Consider the following 24,909-nt stretch of genomic DNA (forward strand, 5'->3'; position numbering starts at 1 on the left):
GTTTGGGGGTCACGCCGCCTCGCCTGAGACACATCGTTAATTCCTTGTTAATTCCGTAAATGATTACTCATTTTGTTCACATTTTAAGTACCTCCCGCGACGAATGATGGTCCTTATGGACATTTAATTTTTTTATGGAGTTGATGTCACGTAAAATGTTTCTATAGTCAAGTTTGGTACATTAATTTACTTAGAAATGTAACATTTAAGTACTAAAATTACGGTAAATACATATTTCTTCAATTGTTTTTAACTAAGCCCAACCAAAAGAAACTTGAAGGAACTGTCGTAGAGACCATCATTCGACACGAGAGGTAAGTATAATACCAGAGTCTAGTAAGATAGAAGACCTTTTTTTGTCGATGTGGGAATGCTGTTACGTATCATCCCTCTGACCTGAGGTGGTCCCACTATGGGGAAGGTATGTGGGACTCTCACCTCCCGGCTCTTTTCAATTGTGAAAAGAGGGGGAGGAGCCTACCCACTAAACCCACACCGACGTTTCCCACAATATGCCGTTTCGGGCGCGTCCTGGGATCGCGATCGATTCTACCACGACGCAAGATAGAAGACCTAAAGTCTCCATACAACACCACATGCCCGATATGCGGCTGAGCCGCATGCCTCATCATTGTTGTGGGTCTCTACTCTCTCTACTCTAATCTACAATATTTTAGCGCCATCATACAATGACGATGCTCGCGGCGTTGTATGGGGGTGGTCAGACTTTTAATATAACTAAGTTTCAATGTTTTATTTGCGAAAAAATACTACACGTGACCCTTCGCTGACCATACTGCTGGATCCGCCCTTGATCATGGGCGGGACTGCGATATAATTACGCACGTGCGATAGAGATAGCAACAGGTGGATGAAATTCTTCGTGCTAGCGTCCTTACTTTAGTAAAGTTTAGTAGAAACAATACTATGAATACTTTTTTTATGAATACTTACGTCCATTGTCAGTGGACAGTTTCATCTTCTCTAAAACGGTGGTGTCCCTGTCGTTGTATATGAGCACCGCACTCGCGTTCGCGCGCCACGCGTTCTGTACCTGAAACAATATTACGTACAAGGGTTAGGGAGAGTCTGGGAGACTTGCCATATTACAAGAGCTAGGTTAGACGGGAGACTTGCCATGGGGAGACTTGAACCACTGTACAAATATATTTCTGCCAATAAAAATATTTTACAAAGTAATTTATTACCACTGTACTCATGTCCCCCAAAGTATATATAACCTTTCATATATGTGTGGTGGTGAAAAATCATGAGTTTAAATCTCGATTGTGCTGTATATATAAAGCAGAAAAAATCTTTCTCGAAAAAGATGACTAAAAAATCGGTCAGGAACCTTAATATAATACAGACAAGAGATTATGGGCCCAATCTAGATATAATATATATCTACCCTGTAATTTCTTCCAAAAACAGAAAAAAACATATCCTTCTCTATTCTTAGCGACTTGTGTGATAACGTCCAATATTTAATTATTTACTTAGGAACCCCTAAAATCAATTTTTTAAACATGCAGATACGTCCGCGAGCGATATTCCAAATTTTATATTAACGGAAAAATCTATTGCGCAATGCAAGCTCAATTGGTTAGAGCTAACGCACGGATTGCGGAGGTTGCGGGTTCAAGTCCTGCCGGAAGCGTAATTTTTCCATTTTTTCCTTTAATATAAAATTTGAAACCCCTAAAAATTACATCATTGAAAACCGTCACTTGTCACTTCAATTTCATACTTGGTTTCTTTGGCAACGGCCTCCTAGCCTAGTCGGTAGTGACCCTGCATACGGAGCAGGAGGTTCCGGGTTCAAATCCTGGTACGAATAAAGGATTTATTTCTGATATTTGTTCCTAAGTTATGGTTGTGTTCTATGTATTTAAGTGATTATCTATATACTCGTATAGGTATATATCCTTGTCTAGCACCCACAACACAAGCCTTACTGTGTAGCTAGGTCGATTGGTGTAAAATTGTCTAATAATATTTATAGGTATATTTTTTAACTAAAAACTAAAAAGATAGCGATTGAACCCTTTAGGCGCGTAGACGAAAAAAACAATACTTACACGCCTTTTTTTGGGCATTCGTGTAATAATGCTGAGAGAAACCAGGGAAAAAAATATAAAATATTTATAATGATTCAATCGCTATCTTACGTACATAAATATCAATGCCATATAACTCACGCTCCGTATAAAGCCCTGGAATGCTATATAGAGCTTTATCAAACGATCCATCTTCGATATCGGAAGACAAATGAGACCTATGATTCCCAATAATACATCGATAACGCTTATCTGTCAGACTGATGTAAAACACGATATTGTTCATTTATTGTTTGTATAATGTAATCTTTTCATTCTTTTTATCAATATCTAGGAGATAATCTACATATTTTGGTTCTAAATATATGACTATGACGATAGGGAACCATAATTAACTCTATTGTACTCCAGCAGGCGTATTGTGGATGGCTTTATCCACGTGATAAAATAACTGTCACTTTTTAACACAGCGGGATAGACCGTTTTATCACGCTGTCACGTAGACAAGAATGACTATCATACGGATATGATTAGCTATGTTAGGTAGAAATGATAAAAGCTTTGTTTAAAATCAATCTACTAAATATGATTTTCTATATCAAGATATGGATCACCGACTGAAATTAATTATTTACTAAAACGTCATTACAATCCGTTGAACCTGCATTTTATCAAAAATAAAACAATTAATTAAAACTTATGACGTCCATTTAATAATTAACACAAACTGGTAGATATTTTGTAGATACCAGCAGACCCTAAAGACCTATGACTTTCCATATCAGCTTATTGATTGTATACTTATTTACTTACTTTACAAACACAGATATATACCTAATTTCAAAATAGACAGCATGTGTATAATTGTTGTGTGTGTATTGTGTATAATTTAATTGTACACAAATTTACCCTTCCACAGAAAATGGACCAGCCAAAAATGTATGAAACAGCAAATTTTTTTTTCGCGATTTCGTGGTTGGTCGCATAGTAAAAGTTGCTCAGTATAATCCCAAAACCTCCCTGGCAACGGGAATGCAGTTATTTTTAGCCACCCTGTATGGGAACCCCGGAATTTCATAACAAAAGTTAAAAGTTTAAAAAATCATAACTCGAAAACTACGAAAAATCGGCTAACATACGAGTACATGGGGTATATTCTGATAGCCCACGACGTGAGGAATCTAAAAATAAATTTTGGACGTCAAGGTTTGGACCACCCTGTATAAATATAACTAGACCACAAGTTCAAAGCAACGCGTGAGATCGCTAGATTGCCTTTGCCTTGATAAGGGTTAAAACACTGGATTTGTTGGAAAACCTACTCTGTAAAGTGTAAATGATACGAAAATTAAAACTATGGGCCATTTCTCCCAACCACACTTGACGAAGTGATCAACGTCAGACAGCAGAGAACTATGAAACTTCTCATACAAAATAAATGAAAACGTTTTAACGGTGACAGCCGGGCTAGCACATGATTGGCGCGACAGTATCTCGCCGCGAGATAGACTACCCGTCCCTCTTTAATTAATACAGTTAGAAAAAGACGGGTAGTCTATCTCGCGGCGAGATACTGTCGCGCCTATCATGTGCTTGGCCTACAGACGTTGCGACCGACCCTAAAAGCGTCTGCGTGGTCTATGTAGACATATGTCCATGTACCTATGTGCATAAAAGGTCATACAATTGTTAGGGTCAGTGATAGTTGGCTTGAGTGTGTGACTAATTGTATCATTGTGTTATCATTATCGATGAGGGAAGTTCAGCGACACTTGTTGTAATATATGTGTGCGTAGGTACATATATGCCGCATGCGTCATTAGTGGTATATAGTTTAATGTGTTGCATAGTCATCTGCCTAGCGTTGTTTAGGCTTTTTTGCCACGGCAGGGGCTCGTACAAATGAGTTTTTAGGAGCTTATGTACGAAATATCATTTGATATATTTATACCAGTTGCTTTTCGGTGAAGGAAAACATCGTGACTATCGTGAGAAAACCGCACTAATCCTAATAAGGCCTAGTTTCCCCTCTGGGTTGGAAGGTCAGATGGCAGTCGCTTTCGAAAAACTAGTGCCTACGTCAATACTTGGGATTAGTTGTCAAGCGAACCCCAGGCTCCCATGAGCCGTGGCAAAATGCCGGGACAGCGCGAGGAAGGAGTCCGGTTTCCTCACGATGTTTTCCTTCACAGAAAAGCGGTTGATAAATATTATCTACGGGTCACTAGTTGCCTGAAATAAAGAAAGAATAGCAAAAAGGATTATCGAAGCACACAATTAAAAAAGCAAGTACAGTCAGCAGCAGAAGTTGCTAAGCGGGCCAGGTGTTCAAAATGAACATGACGCGACTTTATTGTTAAGAGAATAAGAGCGTGTCATGATAATTTTGAACACCTCGCCCGCTTAGCAACTTCTGCTGCCGACTGTACGTTATTGATACGATGTTAGTATATTTGCTTCTAACATCAATATAGCCTTAAAAGGTTGTGGCATAACAGGTTTAGCGGTGCCTGCATGCCGGTCCATAAAAGTCAATCTTAAGTTTACATTCGAAAGGCAACTGCAGCTGCATTACTGTTGCGACATTACTGCTGCAGCCTTGACGCGGGCGGTGTATCTGTCAATTTGCTTGATAAAATGAGTGACGTTGGCCGCCGCATTACTGCCGCGATTACGACGTTCAATCCGTCGATCATTTTATCAAGGGAATTTACCTTAGACGATATAACCAAACGGAGTTCCCCTCTTGTCGAAAATATGGTCATACACATTGTATAGACTGGCGTTTATCTGACATGGCTATTTTTACGTTACCGTATACATTTATGTATACATTTGACGTGCCCCTCCCCGCAAAAATCGGCAGACTATTTAGTACCGAAAATTACAGACCAGGCGTCTCCGTTTGGTTATATTCTCTAAGGCTGCGGTCGGCAACCTGCGGCCCGCGGGCCGCATGCGGCTCGCGAAACTGTCACTTGCGGCCCGAGTGGCGCCTTGGCTATTTTGTATGTAATAGTGACAAACTACAATGTCTCATAAAGTCATAAATATTAATAAAGTACGGCCCGCGTCACCTCCGTTAACTACTATGCGGCCTTGGCTGCTAAAAGGTTGCCGACCGCTGCTCTAAGGAATTGACAGACACAGCGGCGGCATCAACGCAGCAGCAAGTCGCAACAATAATAACAACAACAACAGTTGACATCTGAATGTCACCTTTAGTAAACATTATCTAATTATTTACTGTGGATAGGGTTTGCACGACGGATCCGAAATGTATGGAAAGATCCGCGAATCCGGATCCAGAATCCAGATCCGGATAATTTCATACATTTCGGATCCGGATTGCAAACCCTAACTGTGGACCAATATATCGCCCATAGTCTTATCGCCAGACGTATCGATCAGTGTGATACGGGCACTCTACGGGCACGATCACATGTTTTCTGTAGGGATATGATGGTCGTTCTTGATGTCTACGTGACAGCGTGATAAAACGGTGTCCGTCACTTTCTATCCTACGGTGTTAAAATTTGACAGTTATTTTATCACGTGGATAAAGATGGATAAAGCCATCCATAATACGCCGGCTGATTGTGAAATGATAACCATAAGACAATAAAACTGAATTTAGCTATGGAATCTGGGAAGCGAGTCACACTCACACAATGACCACATGATAGTTGCGAGAAATTGGTGCATTAATCAGTGTAAAATAAACATGTTTGTTTAAATTACGATATAATAAAAAACTTGGTGACGTGAGTCATAGATTGGTTACGAAAAGCTTATAAACAGAAGTGGGTTGCCTCATTATTTAATATTAAACGATGAGACATGGTATGTGTTGTATCATAGTTTAAATAGCCTGATAATTTGAATCAGCCCGTGATTCAAATTACACTTTCGCCTCATATTCCGCTCGAGCAGACATTGTACAGTCGGGTTTATATATATGCACATATACATTTCTTCACCTTAATCCATTGCAATATGGTGAAAAAATGTATACATATTTATGAAATCGACTGTACTGTATATACCGTACATAAAGCTTTATGAAGAAGTCTCTAACACTTATTAAGGAGGATAGATTTGTTTAAATTAATCTGAGACTTGATTTAATGACAATTTTACAAGCCATTATCTCGACCATTGTCTGTAGGCAGTTGGCAAAACTCAGGAACGAAATTTTTGGGATCAGAAATGTTTTCTAACTAAAACTTGTATTAATCTGAGCATTGTGCTTGTTTGAGAAGTTTACTAAGTAGTTTAGTTGTTTCTGCTCATTTTTGCCTTATACAGTCTTAAATTGCCGTGCTTAAAAGGGAAAACCGTAAGAATATTGCCGTATCACAAAAATAAAACGCAAAAATGCTAAAAAAATTATGGGAGATGCGGCAATGGAACTCCTGCCGTATGCCGTATACGTGTTTTTGATCAGAATGCCTGCATTTACTGCCTGTGAATTGCCCTAATATTTTATTTTAATACGGCAAATGCCGTATCAGGAATAACACTAAAGTAATCTCTTATGCACCATCACAGACCTCATCGCTCTAACATTGCAAGCGTTGAATTTATCAACTGATGTTGCATAAAGATAAGTGATAAAAAAGCAAACACGATTTTTATATCGCTCCGTTGACGCAACATCCGACAGTTGAATAGGTTGCGTGTTTATTTTAACACTTAGTTTCTTTGCCGGCATATTTATCATCTAAGTGAGAACAACTTGTGCAAGATGTGCTACTATCCAAGATTTATTATAATATCGATCAAGTGTACCTATAATGAGGATTCAAGGATGTAGCAACAGATAGTTGAGAATTATAGCAAGGAAGAGGTTAATGTGACATGACACAGCGACAAACATTAGCTACGTTATCATTTCATAGATGTCACTCTAGCGCTAGCCAGTCACCTAGGCTCATGTGTTAGAATGTTAGAAAACGACTAAAAAAAGGATCTAGTAGGGTTTAAATGTTCTACGATCAGTATTTATTCAGACATATTTGGAAACATGCCACATCAGGCGACATAATAGTATCGGCACTGGGCAGCGATGCCAGGTGGAGAAGAGCGACTTCGTGAAATTGTATGGGTTGTGTCGCATCGCTTTATGTATGCAGCTCTAGCTAGACAAAGTATAATAAGCAATGTTCGCTAAGCATGGTTTTGTGCAGAAACGGATTCTTTAATCATAATCATGAGATACGCGAAGCCGGGGCCATAGTAATCTAACGCAATGCATAATGTGCCGAAAGGATGCCAGTGACATTGCCACTGCTTTTGTACCACTATGTCAAGCTTTGCTGTAAAGACCTTAGTGACTACACTCACCTTAATCTCAAAGTTACAGCTGCCCCACCTCATAACCGCGATCCACGGCTCCTCGGGCAGTGGCCTCAACGGAGCAGCGACGGACAACAGGGGCCAGGTGCACCCCGTGTGGTCGTGTGCCCCGTCCTCGTCTTTAGCCCGGACATGGACGGTTTAGCTCTAAAGACCTTACTGTCTACACTCACCTTAATCTCAAAGTTACAGCTGCCCCTCCGCATAACCGCGATCCACGGTTCCTCGGGCAGTGGTTTCAACGGAGCAGCGACGGACAACAGGGGCCAGGTGCACCCCGTGTGGTCGTGTGCCCCGTCCTCGCCTTTAGCCCGCACATGGACGGCGAGGCCGCGAGCCGAGCCGATGAAACCTTCACCGTACTTGCCAGACTGTGGAAGAAAGATCATTTATTAGTGATACATGATTGACATATAAGTACAGCTTTTATTTGACGTTGTTAGAGGATCGTTAGTATTTATTGGTCATCAGCGATAGACATGTTTAAGTTAGGTAAAACCTACAATGCGAATATTAAAACATAAAATGTTATGCTATTTAACAGAATCCCGAAGCACTTTCGATTCGAATAGGAAAATACAGTATGTATGACATGTGTATGACGATAACGGATTGCACGATACGAGAAATTCATGAATATAGGGCGCTTTTTTCTTCTTTATGATCGAAAAAACCAGTTCGTGATTTTAGTAGGTCCGTAAAAATAACATAACATTTCCCGAATCAAAAAAGTGGATCTAGGTTTTTTAAAAGAGACTCTTTTGTAGGTAGGTATTAGTCTATGCAACGATATTGAAACCCTTTAGGAGGAATTAAATTCAATCGCAATATGTTCCATAGAACGTGTTATGAAAAACTATTATTGAACGGGAAACACCCGGTTAAATTAGGACACGCAAGGATGATTTAACACACATTGTTTCATAATAACAAAGTTTACAAATTGTCACGTCACGTAGCGTAATAAATAGGTGTGTTTCTATAGGTACTTGTCGAAAATATGGTAGGCACTTAAGAAATAACTAAAATAATGAAATAGCTTCTAAAATATGTTGTAAAGGAATTTGCCTTTTGAACGTTATTAAAAGTTAATTATTTCTGAATTAATTTTTGTATCAAGCAGAGACTCCGCAAGGGACACAAATTTTTAAATTAAGTAAACGATTCTGTATCTTGCCTAGAGCGGTGAAGTTTTCAATTTTTCCTTTAATAAAAAAAATATATTCCTGTAACTACCTAACAATATTTTATACAAATATCTGCTTGTTTTATGCTAATTTTCGTATACTCGTAGAACTCCTTGAATTGAACACTGTGGCAATTAATCACGTTCCTAGTTTTGCAGTAAACATAGTATAGCTGGATTCTTCTCGAAAGTCTATATATGTTCGTGTCTACATGTTGTATATGGCAAGTCGATGAGTATCGAGATCTGTTAATGGTAAGACATTAAGGCTGGCGATGCAATTAAGAGCGTAAGATCTCATCACATAAAAATACTCTACATATAATTTCTGTCCCTAATTGCACTCAAGAGCCATCAAAACGTACGTAAGCTCACTGTTTAGAAATTCTAAGTCTGAGCCGATGGTTATATTATCTACGATCATCATCATCATCATCATATCAGTCTGAGGACGTCCACTGCTGGACATAGGCCTCCCCTAAAGAGTGCCACAATGACCACTGGGGCCCTTACGGATATATTTCGACCCATCGGATTATTTTGTGCAATCACCCCCTTAAGATCAACCGTTTGCCTACTCGAGACCTTTTTCGACCATCTCCATGTTTTGGATAACAGAGCTCAAGGATAGAGAATTCCTTTGGTTCTAGATAGTCTGCCAAAGTCCTTTATTCTCTGGCGAGGTATACATCAGTGTAGACTACGTTCAATTATCCGCAATTTACAAGTATGTAAATCGAGTTATTTATTTTACATAACAACAGTTTGTCTAGACTCGACGTAAGACGGGTGCTAAGTTAAAAGAAAAACAAGGAAATCATCTGATGCAATTACTACAAGCTATTAAGTTATTATCTATGTTATACTGGAATATCGAGTAAAAACAGCCTAGAACACGCAAGAAGCCTATAGAAAGGTCCACAACAAGGTAGGCATCTCGTAAAGATTGTAGGAAGCTGATGCTAGCAGCGCACTAATGGATGTTGTACCTATCTTCACTTAATTTGTTTGCACTTTTGCAGGAACCTAAGTAAACTACCGAAACACTAGACATTCTAGACAACAATTGTCCTTGTGGCAGGGTCACTTAAGGTTACATTTTATTTGGGACAGCATTGCCGATATCAATGTCGATGGACAATTGACAGTTCCTGCGGAAATGCATGGTCAAGTGGTGTCAAAGGTTTCTATGGGAGAGATATTTGTCATCAGAAGGTGTTTTTATAGTTATACCGGCTAGTTAATAGGGCGATAATGTAGTGATATTTCTGTTCTGGGTTCAGACAATTGACTACCTACTTCTCTGACTTATGGGATCGCCTCGATGTCAGCCGTCGGACTATCACAGGATTTTTTGTCGCATCCCTAGCAAAAATGTCCAAATCTAAACTAAACGTTGAAATTAAACCTGTCATGTGCTAAACTAAAAAGTTAATTTAATAACAGCTATAAGGAAAGGTTATCCAAGTACCTACTAAAACGTATGATAACAGTTTCTAGAACGTTTTATTTACAATCACAACGGAGTGGATACATGAGTGATAAATAAATAAATTCATTATTCTTTGACAAACAAGGAAAGGAATCCTTATGCAGAGCCGGTTTCAATATATAAAGTTGGTTATATCCGTGTAGCAGGCACATAATATGTGTTTAAATTAGCTAGTTATGCAGATAATGCGCGTTCGATATGTGATATGACGAGTAAAAGTTGATTTTTATAATATGTACAGTGAATAAATGTATCATTATATCACACCGTGCTGTAATGCACAGATTGCCGTCTGCTTCTTCTTCTTCTTCGTTAGGGGCTATGTCAGTCTTACCCTGTCACACACTTACGTACGAATTTACAAGTGCGACAGAGAGGCAACACGTCGAACGTGATTCCCGGTAGGCCCTCAGGTACCATTCCTGATCTTTGTGATGGCCACATACTATAGGTTCTCTGTCAAGCCCTGTAGCTTCGAACAGTACCAAAAACAATCATATGTCTTAAAGTGTTTGTTGGTATTTTTGAGATAATTTCTGTATTATTTCTCTGCACAAATACATAATTATACTAATAAGTATATGTCAAAGGTAACCTATACTTGTATTCTTTGAATTTGCCTTATCAAAATTCTATTATATTTATAGTTACAGCAAATGATTCCATATTAGACTCCCAATCACAAATATTTACTTTGACGTTTGTGTATCTCTGGTACACACGCCTACCAAATCAGCTTAGCTTGATTGGACGTACATTGGATTGTATGCTAATAAACACGAACGGGTATCTAGTGGAAATATTCTAATTGACATCATAAAATATCTGTCGCGTTGGGCAACTCATGCATTTTGAAATCAGAAAATGAGAATGGTTAAAGTTAGTACAGTCGAGCGTATTAAGAATATGGGTGCATACAACTTTCAATAGAATGAAGTACTTGCTACTGGTAGATCTCATATATTGGGAAGCTACCATTACTTACGTCTCATATTTATACGAATTTTCTAAATACGAAAACGTCACGTCTACTTTGGAGACTGAGCGGGACGTAGCATTTGCAATCTACATTTATTACATTAAATAATACAATTTTAAACGTATTTAACAACAGTTGTACGGTAGAAAGAAGAGAAATCTAATCTTCAAGGATGGGTATTCCACAGCCGTCTTCAGATCCAAATCTTTCTATCCTTCTTCTCGTTCCTCTAATTCTTAGATAGACCGCTCTGATGATTGATATTTGTATTTTATCTACATGTATAATTTTTTTTAAAGAAAATTTAATTAAATATAATCGAGGCAAAAGCTAAAGAACTTTTAGTAACCGCGGAGTAACCAATGACTCGACAATCATGCCGTTAAAAAGGGCCTGGATGTAGTCACGCGATGCAGATAATAAATAATATTTACTCCGTGACGAGATACGCGGCTTGTGCTGCCCTTCTCCGGCGACACGATAGGGAAAACAATAAAACGAGAAAATAATTGCCACATTGTTAGTAGACGATGCGACGAAGGCTGCTGCAAAACGCCGCATCATTGTCTTTGTAATGTGGGCTGTGGGTACCACGCGACAAGAAGGATACGACGATAATTTTTTAACTTATATTCTATCATTTGGGCCCCATTCGAGTCTCTTTTAGTAGGTCCTTTTAGGTAATCGTTCCCTATATCTACCTACAGTGGCAGCGTCAAGATGATTCGTAGGCAAACCTGATAGCTCCCTCTCTCTCTCTTGGGTCGAGCCTTCATGTTTGAAGATCGTGGTCAGGGTTGCATCTGGAGCGGATGACCTGCCTCCAACGGTTTCTGTTCAGCGCGTCTCCTACGACCGCGTATAAATCACAGGGCGACGAATCTTTAACTTGATCATTCGATCTCGTTATAAATCAGAGCTAAGATGGCCTTTTACTTCCATTAGCTTTAAAAAAAATTGGTATAATAAAATTAGACAAGCCGATTTATAAGGAAGTACCAGCCGTGCGACCTGGTAGGTACAAAACTTCAAAGTCTTACCATACAGACAGTGAGACAGACCAATAGCTGTGCTCTGAATTCCTTCTATTCGAAGGAAGTGGAGTGGGTTCCAAGCAGAGAGTGCTATATCATCTCCTACTCCAATTCTCCACAAAGAAACTCAAAAATTCTAATATATCCCATCCATAATGCAGAGGATCTTAAGGCCTAACTCCTCGGCATATCAAGCTGAAACCCTGTTTACTTTAAGCCCAAAAGGTTTCCCTAAACCTCCATATCAAGAGGCACAAAAACTTATTTGCCCGCCAGGAACACGGCCTTGGTCCGTATGTTTATTCATCAGCCGTCCACAGCTGTCGGACACTTCATAAATAACGCAACAGCCTGCTTAAACGGTATGCAAAGAAATACTTTGAAATCTTGGATCGAATCCGTAAAACGGCATCTTGACCTTTTTAAGAGTCTTTGTTCTTTGCTGAGGACTCTTTTGTACAGGACAAAGAAAAGTTTATTTAAAAAATCTATTTTTTTTTTGCTTAATCATTAGAGTCATGGATGTAGCTGGATTTGAGAGCGGTTTAACCTTTGAAATAAACATTAGCATAAATAAACCTTTGGCAACAAAAGATAAACTCAGCCTAACTTCCTTGTTTTCGTTCCCATGAACTCTGAACTTTGATTGATTTCGCTCCAGTATTAGTATTGATGATAATAATTAACTCTCTTATCAATTAATAACCATGTTTTAACTTCATCTGTGTCTTGTCAGTTTACTTGTATGTGCTTTATTTACCTATTTTATCTATATATGCTCGTAACTATGTATGTACGTATTTATGGTAACAACCAGTCCCTAATGAGGTAATGACGTTTCGGCAGCTCAATATCAGACGCTAATTGTGGTAGCAATTATACGTTGACGTTTCTAGGCTCTATGCTTAACTCCAATGAAGGCAACGAGGCATAATACACGTACATAAGTAAGTACCTGATTAGTCTAATTAGTAATTACCAACACAATTTTGTTTACAAGAACCACGGAAACACAAAAAACAATGGTCCTTTTGGTAGGGTGATTTAAGGTTGATATTTCCTACAGCGATGGAGTCGGCAGTAGGTATGAGATTGAAATGAATTGAATAATGTGTCATGTAATCAATAATGATGCGCTTTGTTGTTCTTGTTGATTTTATGATCAAGTCACTTTATCTCAGTGTCACTGTTGCCCAGATGCATTTTCCCTTTTCGATTGGCGTTTGTTGACGTACGAATCGTACGATTGACATCTTGGCAACGGCCGTAGTTTTTAGGGTTTGGTACCCAAAACGGGACCCTATTACTAAGACTCCACTGTCCGTATGTCTGTCACCAGGTTGTATCTCATGAACCGTGATAGCTAGACAGTTGAAATTTTCACAGATGATGTATTTCAGTTGCCGATATAACAACAAATATTAATTAAAAACAGAATATAATAAATATTTAAGTGGTACCATACAACAAACGTGATTTTTTTGCGTAATAGTACGGAACCCTTGGCCGGTTTTAAGACAACAATAATGTATAGTTAAATACTAAATTAGCCAGGCGCCTATTTCACCAACTTGACAATTGACCGCTGACACTGACAATTTATTGTACATTTCTGGGTCGGTAAGTAACGGTACACATCGTCAATGTTAACTTGTTGGAGCAGCAATCTACGGTGAATTGTCAATGTCAATAAAATTGTCAGCGTCGTGTAACAGGGGCCTGATCACTAAATAACTCAAATTAATTCTTACTAAATCAGAATTACGTATAACTGTATCTTGTGACTTGAAACGAGGTTATAGCAGTGCACTAAAAGGGGACAGACCATTTGGAACGGCATTAGCTCCATGTTTGGACCGCACGGTTGTTGCACGTGCGGTACAGTTGGTGTTTACCGGTATATTTGAAGGTTCTTACTGTTTTAGATACTGTCTACTGTAGTAAATTACCGGACTTGTCGGCTGAAATTGGCACATCCTGCCAGGCTGCCAGCCTAAACGGTTTCACAGTTTCAACGTGTAAAAATATTGTAAAGTAGGTTCTGCTGAGCCATCGGGATTCTTACAATTATGATAAACTCATCGTTGGACTGAACAACAGTATTAACAACAATCTGTTTTACTCCATTTAAATAAAACCAAAGAATTATGTACGTACCTATTATGGCTACTATACTTAATCAGTCAGTTTTTGTTATTTAATTATTATCATCATCATCATCATCATTGAGCCTTCAGTCGCCCACTGCTGAGCATAGGCCTCTCTTCGTGTAGGTACGCCACTTATCCCGGTCCTGGGCTCTCATCCAAAAGTGCCCCGCGATTTTTCGAATGTCATCCACCCAACGAGCCAACGGCAGGCAGGGGATTTAATTATTAAATTTTGTTTATAGTTCAGATCTCATAGCGACTTCCGATGCTGTGTAAAACAACGAAGAGCAACGAAACAAAAATAACATTAATTGTCATATTTGTAATGCTAATTGGAATGTGTATAAATAAAGCTTGCACTAAACATGTTCTTACAAAATCTTATTGAACGTTACTAAAGCCATGGATGAAACAATTGCCATACATGTCGCGTTCGAATACCACGATGAATGGCAAATGTTTAATATGACAGGCTCGTCTGCGCTTGCGTTTCCGTTTCCTCGATATGCAGACGTCATAAATATATTAAAACTATTAAAAGGAAAAAGTATTAAGGTTATATTCTGATTGCAAATATGCAGATTTAAGATTGCAACGGGAAACGGGCGATGTTACTTTCAATATAGGTAATAAAATAAGTGATAGATTGAATGCGGTAACGACAGTAAACAACTAAACAACAGACAAGAAAGTTGCATCACAAACATCAGAATGTAAACATTAAGTATACTTTACAAGTTTTATAACTAAAATAAAGCTTAGGACCTTTTCCTAAGTAACAACACATCGTCAGTAAGTCCTAATCAAAATGGCAACAGATGGCGTTGACGTCAAGACGGCGAATTGGTTTTATGATTTACAACCAATTTACAACGCTGTCGGCAGATTTTGAAGTGTTTGACTAATCGGCTAATGAGGCAACTAGGGCTATTATAAGGACTAATAGCCGGAGAGCTAGCCACGGAAATAGGTATGCAATTTATTATGCGCCCGGGTTAATTAATAATCATAGTATGGCATACTAACTAGAGGGATTTCGTTACTCTATAAATTGCATACCTATTTCCGTGGCTAGCTCTTAGACTATAAGAGCCAAGTTCTTCTGAAAGATTATTACTACTCGTAAACCAAAACTGAAATCGCAAATAGAATTGCTGTTTCATAGCTTCCGGTTTATTTTTCTGAGTAACTCTCGAAAGTTGATGAATACCTAGATGTTCAACTCGTATATAGTCTTTCGATTTGTAGCTGATGGTCCCGAGCGGCTAGTTTATTTATACCAACTAGTGTGGTCAGGCCACATACTTATATGCATCCTAATGCCTGCAACGTAATGTTTCGCAGACTAATCGAGGGCCATATTTCCGCGTATGTTTGAGAAAACTATGAATTTTATATTTTCTTTTGTAATAAATCATCATTTGTGCCGTTATATAAAGTAAGCAAAGAAACCACTAATGGAGTAATTATTAACTGGCTACTAGTTAGCTGTTAGTGATATTTGTGAGTCAAAGTTGATAAGTAGGTAGGTAAAATTATAAATAGATTCAAACCTTACTCATAAATGGGGTTATTTAACAGTAACCGCAAATAATCCAATACACTGAAGAAACCGCAACGACAACCGTTTGTAAATGCACTAATAACATAGTTAACTGACCATTGGTGTACTTTAGTACATTTGCAATAAGATTTACGTTTAAGGGCTTGTGCACAAATCACGCGAGGTTCGATAGGGGGAGGGGGGTCACGAAAAAATCACGATAGATCACGTTGGGGGAGGGGGGTATAAGGAAACCTCACGTGTATTTTTCTACAGTGAACGAAACTAAGAAAAAATAACCTACCGCATGAGTACCTAGATACTTTTTCTCGATTTCGTTAAACATAAATCTGCACTTCAAAATAGCGAGTCTATTTAACGAAAATGGAAAAATAAACAAGATTTTCTATATACAATACTATTTATCTTAAAATTAGGTCAAATGACAAAATTTCAAAAAAATAGACGTGACGTTGTGGGTTGTGGGGTTAGCCAAAAACCTCACCAAATATCACCAAGGAGAAGGGGGGTCAAAAAGTAGCCGAAAACACCTAGCGTGATTTGTGCACAACCCCTAATTGCTTAACTGTGTTGGTCGACGGTACGGTCCCTAACAGACCACGTCAGTCTGATACGATTGTATTTAGCTCAAACATTGGTCTGTTTCTAAGGTGGTGGTACTGGTGCTCGACGCGGTCCCGGTACATGTCATCTTGAAACTTAGTCATTGTCAAGTGTCCTGAATAGGCATAGAAATAGTGAGTGTAAAACTCACTATTTCTATGCCTATTCAGGCAGGATGCGCTGAACAAAATTGTGTTATTACATCTTTACTAATGTACCACATTCAAAGAAATAAATAAATGATTGATTGATTGATTGATTCAATAGGGTGACAGCAGGGTGTCATCTATTGGGCATGTCGAGCACTAGTACCACCACCTTATATTTATTGGGATATATTTTGTGACAGGTTTTTTTTTTTAATCACGTCCTGGCGGCGAACTAGCTTATATGGTAGATGGAAGTTGCATATGTTCTATTACCTAAGACCCTAAGAGCCACCCACGGTCACGTCTGTGAGAACCCAATCAACTTGATAGTATCAAAACATTGCATAATATGTGATTTACCTATTGAAGATGACATCGTGACATTGAATTACGCAGATATTCCAAATTTCAGCTCAATCGGAAACCGGGAAGTCTCGATAAATTCCGGTCAAATCTATCCTACATTCCATTACAAACAGAAACCGGATCCGGTGAATGTAAACAAAACCTTTCAATTAAGCTCTCAACATAGCGACGTTGTCAAACCTGTCAAATTTCTAATTTGAAGTGCATTAATAGCCAGTTGCACCAACCAAATTTGACAGACTGATCGACGTCACTCAGCAATGAACTATGAAACTTCCGATGTAATAAAATTTAGCGAACGCTTTAAAGGTTCCGTCACACAAACGCGTTTTCTGGGCTGGGCGTGAGCGTTTTATATGTAAAAGCGTCGCGCCCCGCCCGGAAAACGCGCCAGTGTGACGAAGCCTTTACGGTGACAGGCGGTTTGGTGCAACTGACCCTAAATCTTGGGCCAACTACGGATCCAGTCTGGACACATTACGGCTATATTACGATCTTCAATAAAAACGTCTCGAACACACGTACGGTGTGCAAATGTCAATTGCGAATTGCATGTTAACTTGGTTCATGTAACAAACAGACCGGATCAAAACATGGCAATCATTCATTATGTCATGCAACGCTGACAATCAGTACCTACGGATATGATGGTCGTTCTTGTCTACGTGACAGCATGCTAAAACGGTGACCGTCACTTTCTATTCCGCGGTGTTAAAAAGTGACAGATATTTTATCACGCGGATAAAACCATCCATAATAGCCTGTCAGATCAACGCCACGAGCCCTATTTGTGTCGGTTTCTGTGAAAAGGGACTTTAGTACACATTGTTGCAAGGAGCAGCAAGCGACCTTTAACTAAAATTTAATGATGGCTCGGTTTCGATCTTATGGTGCTACACTTACGTCCTTTTAGGTATTAGTGCATTAACAAAACCAAAGTGCTTGCAGATTTATGGACAAGTGTGTAGGTACACTATTACCAGGCGTGGCTCACTCCGCGATTTCGTCGCTTTGCTATACAGGTAGCTAAAAGTACATCCGTTCGGCCCCAATTTTGGGGTTTGCCATAAGTCGCGCGTGGCGCTGTCGCCACCTAGCGCCCATATCTGTGCTGATCGTATCGCGTTTTGTTAGAGAGTGAGTCTTCTGTACCTAGTACTATTATTTATTCTGTGATATTACTACTATAGTAATCAATAAGAGACATGTGGTCACGGTAGAAGGTTCTAACCCCGTAAGACCCAAGCCTATTTATGCGCTTTTGAATTTGGAAAACTATTTTATTTCTATAAGAGTTCATAATTCGAATTTAATTTGTATTTGTACAAATTCGCGGGGACTTACGAGGCTAGATCTAGAACACCTACTGACCATACTAGGAGTTTATATTAAGGAGTACTTACATAAAGTACCTAATACTATTAGTACTACAAAAACGTGGCATTTCTTGAGTTGTTGGAACTCAAGAAATGCCACGTTTTTGTCAGATAGAAGATAAAGACTGGCATTATTCATAAACGCTTGTCAAGTCTGGCAACCCCTTGACAATCGTTAGTCCTTGTCCATCATTTTGACATTTGTGTTTGTTAGAAAGGAACCAAATTTAACAGAGATTTGCTAAGTTTTATGAATAAAGGGATACGGCTATAATGTCGGCTGTACAGTCACCTGCAATAATATGTTACACAACGAAGGCCTCAAAAATATCTGACACGACCTTATTTGTAGAGCCATAAGAGCGTGTCACATATTTTTGCGGCCTTCTAAGAGTAACATATTATTGCAGGTGACTGTACACACTCGTCGAGAGCCTCTCGCCGAGTCTCGGTGCCCCTGCCGCTCCGATCTACATCGGAAAAGCGCGAGATGGGACGAGGAAGAGTGAAACGAGAAGGGAGCGGTATGTACACACACACTCGTTCTCGGCCTGTCTCGGGTCTCTCTACGAGTGTGTACAAGCCCGAATCAAGATTGTAAAGCACTGACCTTGATGTCATTAATCCGGTACAGATGATGTAACAAGCTTTTATGAAGGTGCAATCGGGTGATTGTTACACTACAAATATACCAATGACTCGAAACATCATCGTATTCATAAAAACCGGCCAAGTGCGACACGGCCTCGCGCACGAAGGGTTCCGTACCATTAAGCAAAAAACGGCAAAAAAACGTTTTTATTATTAAATTTCAACTGTCTAGTTATCACGGTTCATAATCATGAGATACAGCCTGGTGACAGACAGACGGACAGTGGAGTCTTAGTACTAGGGTCCCGTTTTTACCCTTTGGGTACGGAATCCTAAAAACGAACTGTCACAGGAATCATCATTCTACGCGAGAGGTATCTATAGTCATGTTTAATTGTATCTTCCATATAGGATAAGTATACAATGGTGTAGGTACTAATACTAATAAGATAGGTCTTTGTGCACTAACTATGCACTAGCATGCATTGTCGCAATGTTGATGACACGGATGAGTCACGGTAGGACTGGCAGACGTGTAGGATGCATTCAGTCAGATTCCCATAGCCATCTGACTTTGAAAAGCCACAAATACACATGACAAAACAATAAAGCTTCAGACTCCTCCGAGACAAAATTTCGTTGTGATTCTGTATCATTCTTACAATATCTGGGAGACCGAGCTTTGCTCGGAAAACATGTACAGAAACTCAAAAATGCGCGTTTTAAATAGAAATTATTTACGACAAATTAAAATTATGGCAAACCGGTTTTGTAAGGTATGTAAAAGTAAATGTTTTAAAACAGATAATGCCACGGAGACTAATAATATATTCGTGTTTTTCCCAAGTTAAAAATACCACTGATTAGTCAACAAGACGCTACTGGCACACGGACGCTAATAATACCTACTAATAATAAACTGATACAATTTGCCGTTAAACTCACACATCTATTTCAGTACTATCACGTAAATCTATCACTACACCTTATAACACAAAGTCCCCGCCGCGTCTGTCTGTGTGTTTGTATGTTTGTTCGCGATAAACTCAATAACTGCTGAACGGATTTTCATGCGGTTTTCACCTATCAATAGAGTGATTCTTGAGGAAGGTTTAGGTGTATAATTTATGAACCAGTGCGAAACCGGGGCAGGTTATAAATTAATCCCTATTTCCCTTGGTCACGCCATCACGCGTGAACGGCTGGACTAATTTCGCTGATTCTTTTTATGTGCTGTGTTTGTTAACTTTGTTATGTCAGGAGAAGTTTCTTATGAAAGAAAAGATTTTGAAAGTGCAAAAAAATGGATAGATCCAGGTGAAACCAAGTTCGCTGTGGGTCATCTAGTTTTATCATACGAAAAAAAATTCGTTGGTCATATCTCATATATTACCTTCGGCATATGACTTTTTTTAAACAAACTGTTAAATTCATAACTAAACGCAAGTGAGTAGGCAGCTTAACACGCATAAACACAATAAAATTATTAAAAGTGGAACAATAGAGGGCGATAACGACTGTTTACGATTCGACGAGTGTGTGCGATACAACATTAGTTGTTTGTAAAAACCGCGGAATCGAAACACCAAACAGCATACAACTTCATATTGGTCTAGGACAGGGGTTCCCAAACTGTACGCCGCAGCGCTCTGGGGCGCCGTAGACAGGGGCGTCGTGAGGCAATCCTTCTCACCATGTTACCTATCTATTTCGAATAGCCTAGCCTAGCTAGGTTAGGGCGCCGCCGCCGAAATTTTAAACTTGCAAGTGCGCCGCGGACTGAATAAAAAAGATTGGGAACCCCTGGTCTAGGAAGTTACTTCTGGACTGGAGGTCAATTCTAACGTACACTTTGACATCAAAATTACACCTAAATACCTAATGTAATTTAGTTATCATTCGAATACTTGATGTCCGTACATGTAGGTAGGTATTGACGCGAGCGAGACGCACGGGCGAATGAGAACATAATGAAATCAATTTGTTGTCAAAATGTAAGTACGAACTGGCCTCCTGTTCACGAAGGTGGCATAATAGCATTGTACCTAATCTTATTCCGTTCTCAGCTGATAGCTAAGTCCTAGGTTCCCATTTGGCATAGTTAAATAACTATGTTTACAGCCACTAACAAACACTTTATAAGTCATAACTCGTCTTAACTGTTTGCGGTTTTTTTATTCAACATTGTTGGCCAGCTGGCCCCAATTTCACCACGGTGACAGGTGCGACAATTGTAAAATCACTGTTGCTGACGTCACAGGCACCCATGGGCTACGGTTACCACTTACCATCGGGCGGGCCGTATTCCTGTTTGCCACCATCATTGTATTATTTAAAAAAAACTTTATTATATCGGAAAAAAACAGATATTTCTTTTGCGAAGTTTCTGACAATTGTCAAGATTTAGAAGAATTGTAGGTAATTCTTGACAGGTAATGAGTTATATGTCGGAATTTCGTGACAATTGTAGTGTTTCTTGTGACAATTGTCATAAACTTAGCAAGAGAAATATCTGTTTTTTTCCGATATGATAGTTTTTTTTAATAAAACAATTATGGTGGCAAACAGGAATACGGCCCGCCCGATGGTAAGCGGTAACCGTAGCCCATGGATGCCTGTGACGTCAGCAACAGTGATGTTTTACAATTGTCGCACCTGTCACCGTGGTGAAATTGGAGCCAGGTAACGTCCTAAATATAAATCTTAAAAAAATGCTGTTAACTAATATTGAAATAAACCAACAATATTTGAATACAATGGAACAGCGCCGTGAATAATAACAAGTTAAGTTTTCGCATATTTTAAGGGCGTATAAAACAAAAGTTCGTCTAAAACTAACCTTGAAGTTCGTTGACACGGAAAATATGTAAAAGCGTGAAAATTCTATAAATATTAGCGACTTGGGAAAAGGCGCCTTAACGTCTAGATATAAGGTTATTTTTGCTACCTTATCTAATCACTCGAGAGCTGCATAAATAGAATTCACTCGGCATAGTGAATGGAATGTTACTACTATTGTTAATGTGCCCCTGAAGTTGTCAGCACATAGATTCCTCGCAGTACTAGTGGGGAGACGCTCCTCCTTTCGGGCAAGCTCGGCTCTGTTCGGCTCAGCATTGCTCTGAGCAGTTATTTGGATTGGCACCACTTGACATCCTTTTGCGTGCACGACCACAGATAAGATACTCACTTGAATTTTGACAACCCTAAATTGCCGAAAGGGATAGTGCCATACATTAGAAAGGGACAGAATGATTCGTCCCTGAATCGCTGTAAAACTTCGGTTTTGTAGGAAGTGTCCTTTCTGTACGGTAGTACTATTATTTATTCTGTGGCTGTACAGTTGCCATCAGATATATCGGAGCGGCCAAGGTGCTCACAAATATCGGAACACGCCTCTATTGTCAGGGCGTTAGAGCGCGTGTTCAGATATTGTGAACACCTTGGCCGCTCCGATATATCTGATGGCGACTGTACTTAGATAGTTTAGATACCTAGCCGAAAACGGCCAGCAAAGAGTATGTTATACTTCATACCGTCGCATCTTCCTGAGATGCCTACGTACTAGGCTACATTATTAAGTATAATGTGTAGCTTATAGTGATCATCTCACACAAGCGGCAAACCGCAGATTTTAGCAGGTAAGAGTCGGACCACATTAAGTTTTCATGCCAAGTGCTACGTCAATTATTGGGCTCCTATGGGGCTATTCATAAATTACGTCATTTCAAATTAGGGGGGGGGGGGTCTGGACATCGGATGACGGTAGCATGAAGTAGGAGGAAATGGGGTCATTTGAAGCATGATTTTTGGATGATTATAGGGGGGGGGGGGGGTCCAAAATCGTCAAAAATCGATGACGTAATTTATGGACAGCCCCTATGGCACATGTATGCATTATCACTGCCAAGCACCTGCCAAGTCAATACAAATACAAACATAACGCGGTCGGAGTCTAATCATACTTTCAAAGAATTTTTGTCGACTATACGATGAGGTTGATATACCTACTTATTATATACAGGGTGGAACATTTCTAGAGACTGAGCTGAAAGGATAGTGTTATCTAAGTGATCTACAATCGAGTTATTAATAAATAATAAATAAATAAATAAATATTATAGGACATTCTTACACAGATTGACTAAGTCCCACAGTAAGCTCAAGAAGGCTTGCATTGTGGGTACTCAGACAACGATATATATAATATTTAAATAATTAAATACATAGAAAACAACCATGACTCAGGAACAAATATCTGTGTCATCACACAAATAAATGCCCTTACTGGGATTCGAACCCAGGACCATCGGCTTTACAGGCAGGGTCACTACCCACTAGGCCAGACCGGTCGTCAAATCGCTGTTATTATAATCGTAAAGCTGAATTAAAAAGTAAAACAAAATCACTAAAATGAAATATTTTGATATCAGTGACAACCCTACAAAGTTATTTACATTTTAAATTGACACATGTCATGTCATACAATAGGATCTACTTGCTAGGGTTGGTACATACAGATTTTTGCACTAATGTTCAACAAATTGTATCTCTAAAACGGTTAGAAATATTAACGTGATTAATAAGTGAAAAATAAAGTACGTAGCCTAAACAATTCCCCGTTTCCGTAAAAGTCCTTCGTTCTGTTCCACCCGATATATGTACCTACAGCGGAGAAAAACAACGATTACAGCAATACAGCTGCATTACCCACAAACCTTCCGTAACCTAATTAACTCTTATGGTGTAACTGAATTCTATTTAAAGAGCTGTTTTACGTTCTATTACGAGTATAGCAGCGATTAGACGCGCCCGCCTTCCGTTCACTTCCCGAATGTAACTTCAAACCAGTAGAAGAGGAAATTAAATTAATTTGGTATGTTTAGGTAATTGATTGGTTCCGCCTTACTGACGCTTAAGCTTTTAATTAAATGAGATTAATCGTGTTTCGCGGCTTTTCATATTAAGGACCTGCCTTGCGCGAAACCGTTTTCAGTTTATTTTAATATTTACAGTTTTAAATGGATTCACGACAGGACGGAACGTATTAGTCCGGCTTATTGGATATTAAGGCAGATAATTTAATACAAAACCAAGTAGAGGCAGAGGTAAACCGAAAACAAGATGGAAGGACGTAGTACAACCCTAATAATTGCTCGGAGCAATGCTGAGCCGAACGGAGCCGTATTTGCCCGAAAGAAGGAGTGTCTCCCCACTGGCTTAGACGGATTTTAGTTTAGTTCCCGAATGGAGCTGACAACTCGTAACTTGAAAGTTGTTGGTATGTCGATAAGGCTTGGAAATTAATTACTTATTCGATATCATTTACGTACACTTGTTTTATAGTTTTGCGTTACGGTAGAGTAGACGATTAGGCACGTCAAACTGACGTGCTTTGGTGATAAATAAAAGTATTGCGTAAGGATTTCCAAACGTTATACGAATCATTAATTTCTTGAATTCACTAATTAAATACTATTGCTATAATTTTCGTAAAACCCTTGGTTTAGTTTAGATTGTTATACCTTCTCTGTACAGTCACCTGCAATAATGTGTAAAGGCCAGCGCAAACCGGCGGAGCGCAGCGCAGATCACCTTAAAATTATCAAAGTATTTTCTTCCCTATTTCAATTACCTTCAGGTATAAATTTAAATGCTTTGAGACCGACCTCGGAGCATCACGGAGGATTGTTACTCCGCGGCATCGAGGAGCACGTTAGTGGATACCGCGGCGGTAGGCGCCGGCATGCTGCGGCATCCCCCAGCATGCGCCGAGGCCTCCCGAGTGCGCCGGAGTAGCGCCGGGACGACGGGGGACAACTCGTGCACACTAGTCACTAATCCCTTGTGATAGAGTACACGCGGCGGCATGCCGCGGCATCCCCCGGCCTGCGCCGAAGTGCTCCCTGGTGCGCCGGCCGCCAGCGCTCGGGCTGGCGGGCGCTCGCGGTATCGCGGGGGATTTTACCTCGCCGGTGTGCGCTGCGCGGCGTAAATCCTC

The 24,909-nt window shown here is 39.5% G+C and overlaps 1 protein-coding gene across 1 annotated transcript in view; it reads right to left on the reverse strand.

Moving 5' to 3' along the window:
* Window positions 1-24,909, reverse strand: part of LOC134794967 (E3 ubiquitin-protein ligase goliath-like) — a 118,954-nt gene that overhangs the window by 25,807 nt on the left and 68,238 nt on the right. Inside the window, exons 4-5 of the mRNA XM_063766839.1 lie at window positions 7,592-7,789; window positions 955-1,054 (exon numbers count right to left, since the gene is read on the reverse strand). Of these exons, the coding sequence (XP_063622909.1) occupies window positions 955-1,054; window positions 7,592-7,789 (298 nt within the window). The remainder of the gene's footprint in view (window positions 1-954; window positions 1,055-7,591; window positions 7,790-24,909) is intronic.

This window comes from Cydia splendana, chromosome 11 (assembly GCF_910591565.1).
Source record: "Cydia splendana chromosome 11, ilCydSple1.2, whole genome shotgun sequence".
NCBI classification, from domain to species: Eukaryota; Metazoa; Arthropoda; class Insecta; order Lepidoptera; family Tortricidae; genus Cydia; species Cydia splendana.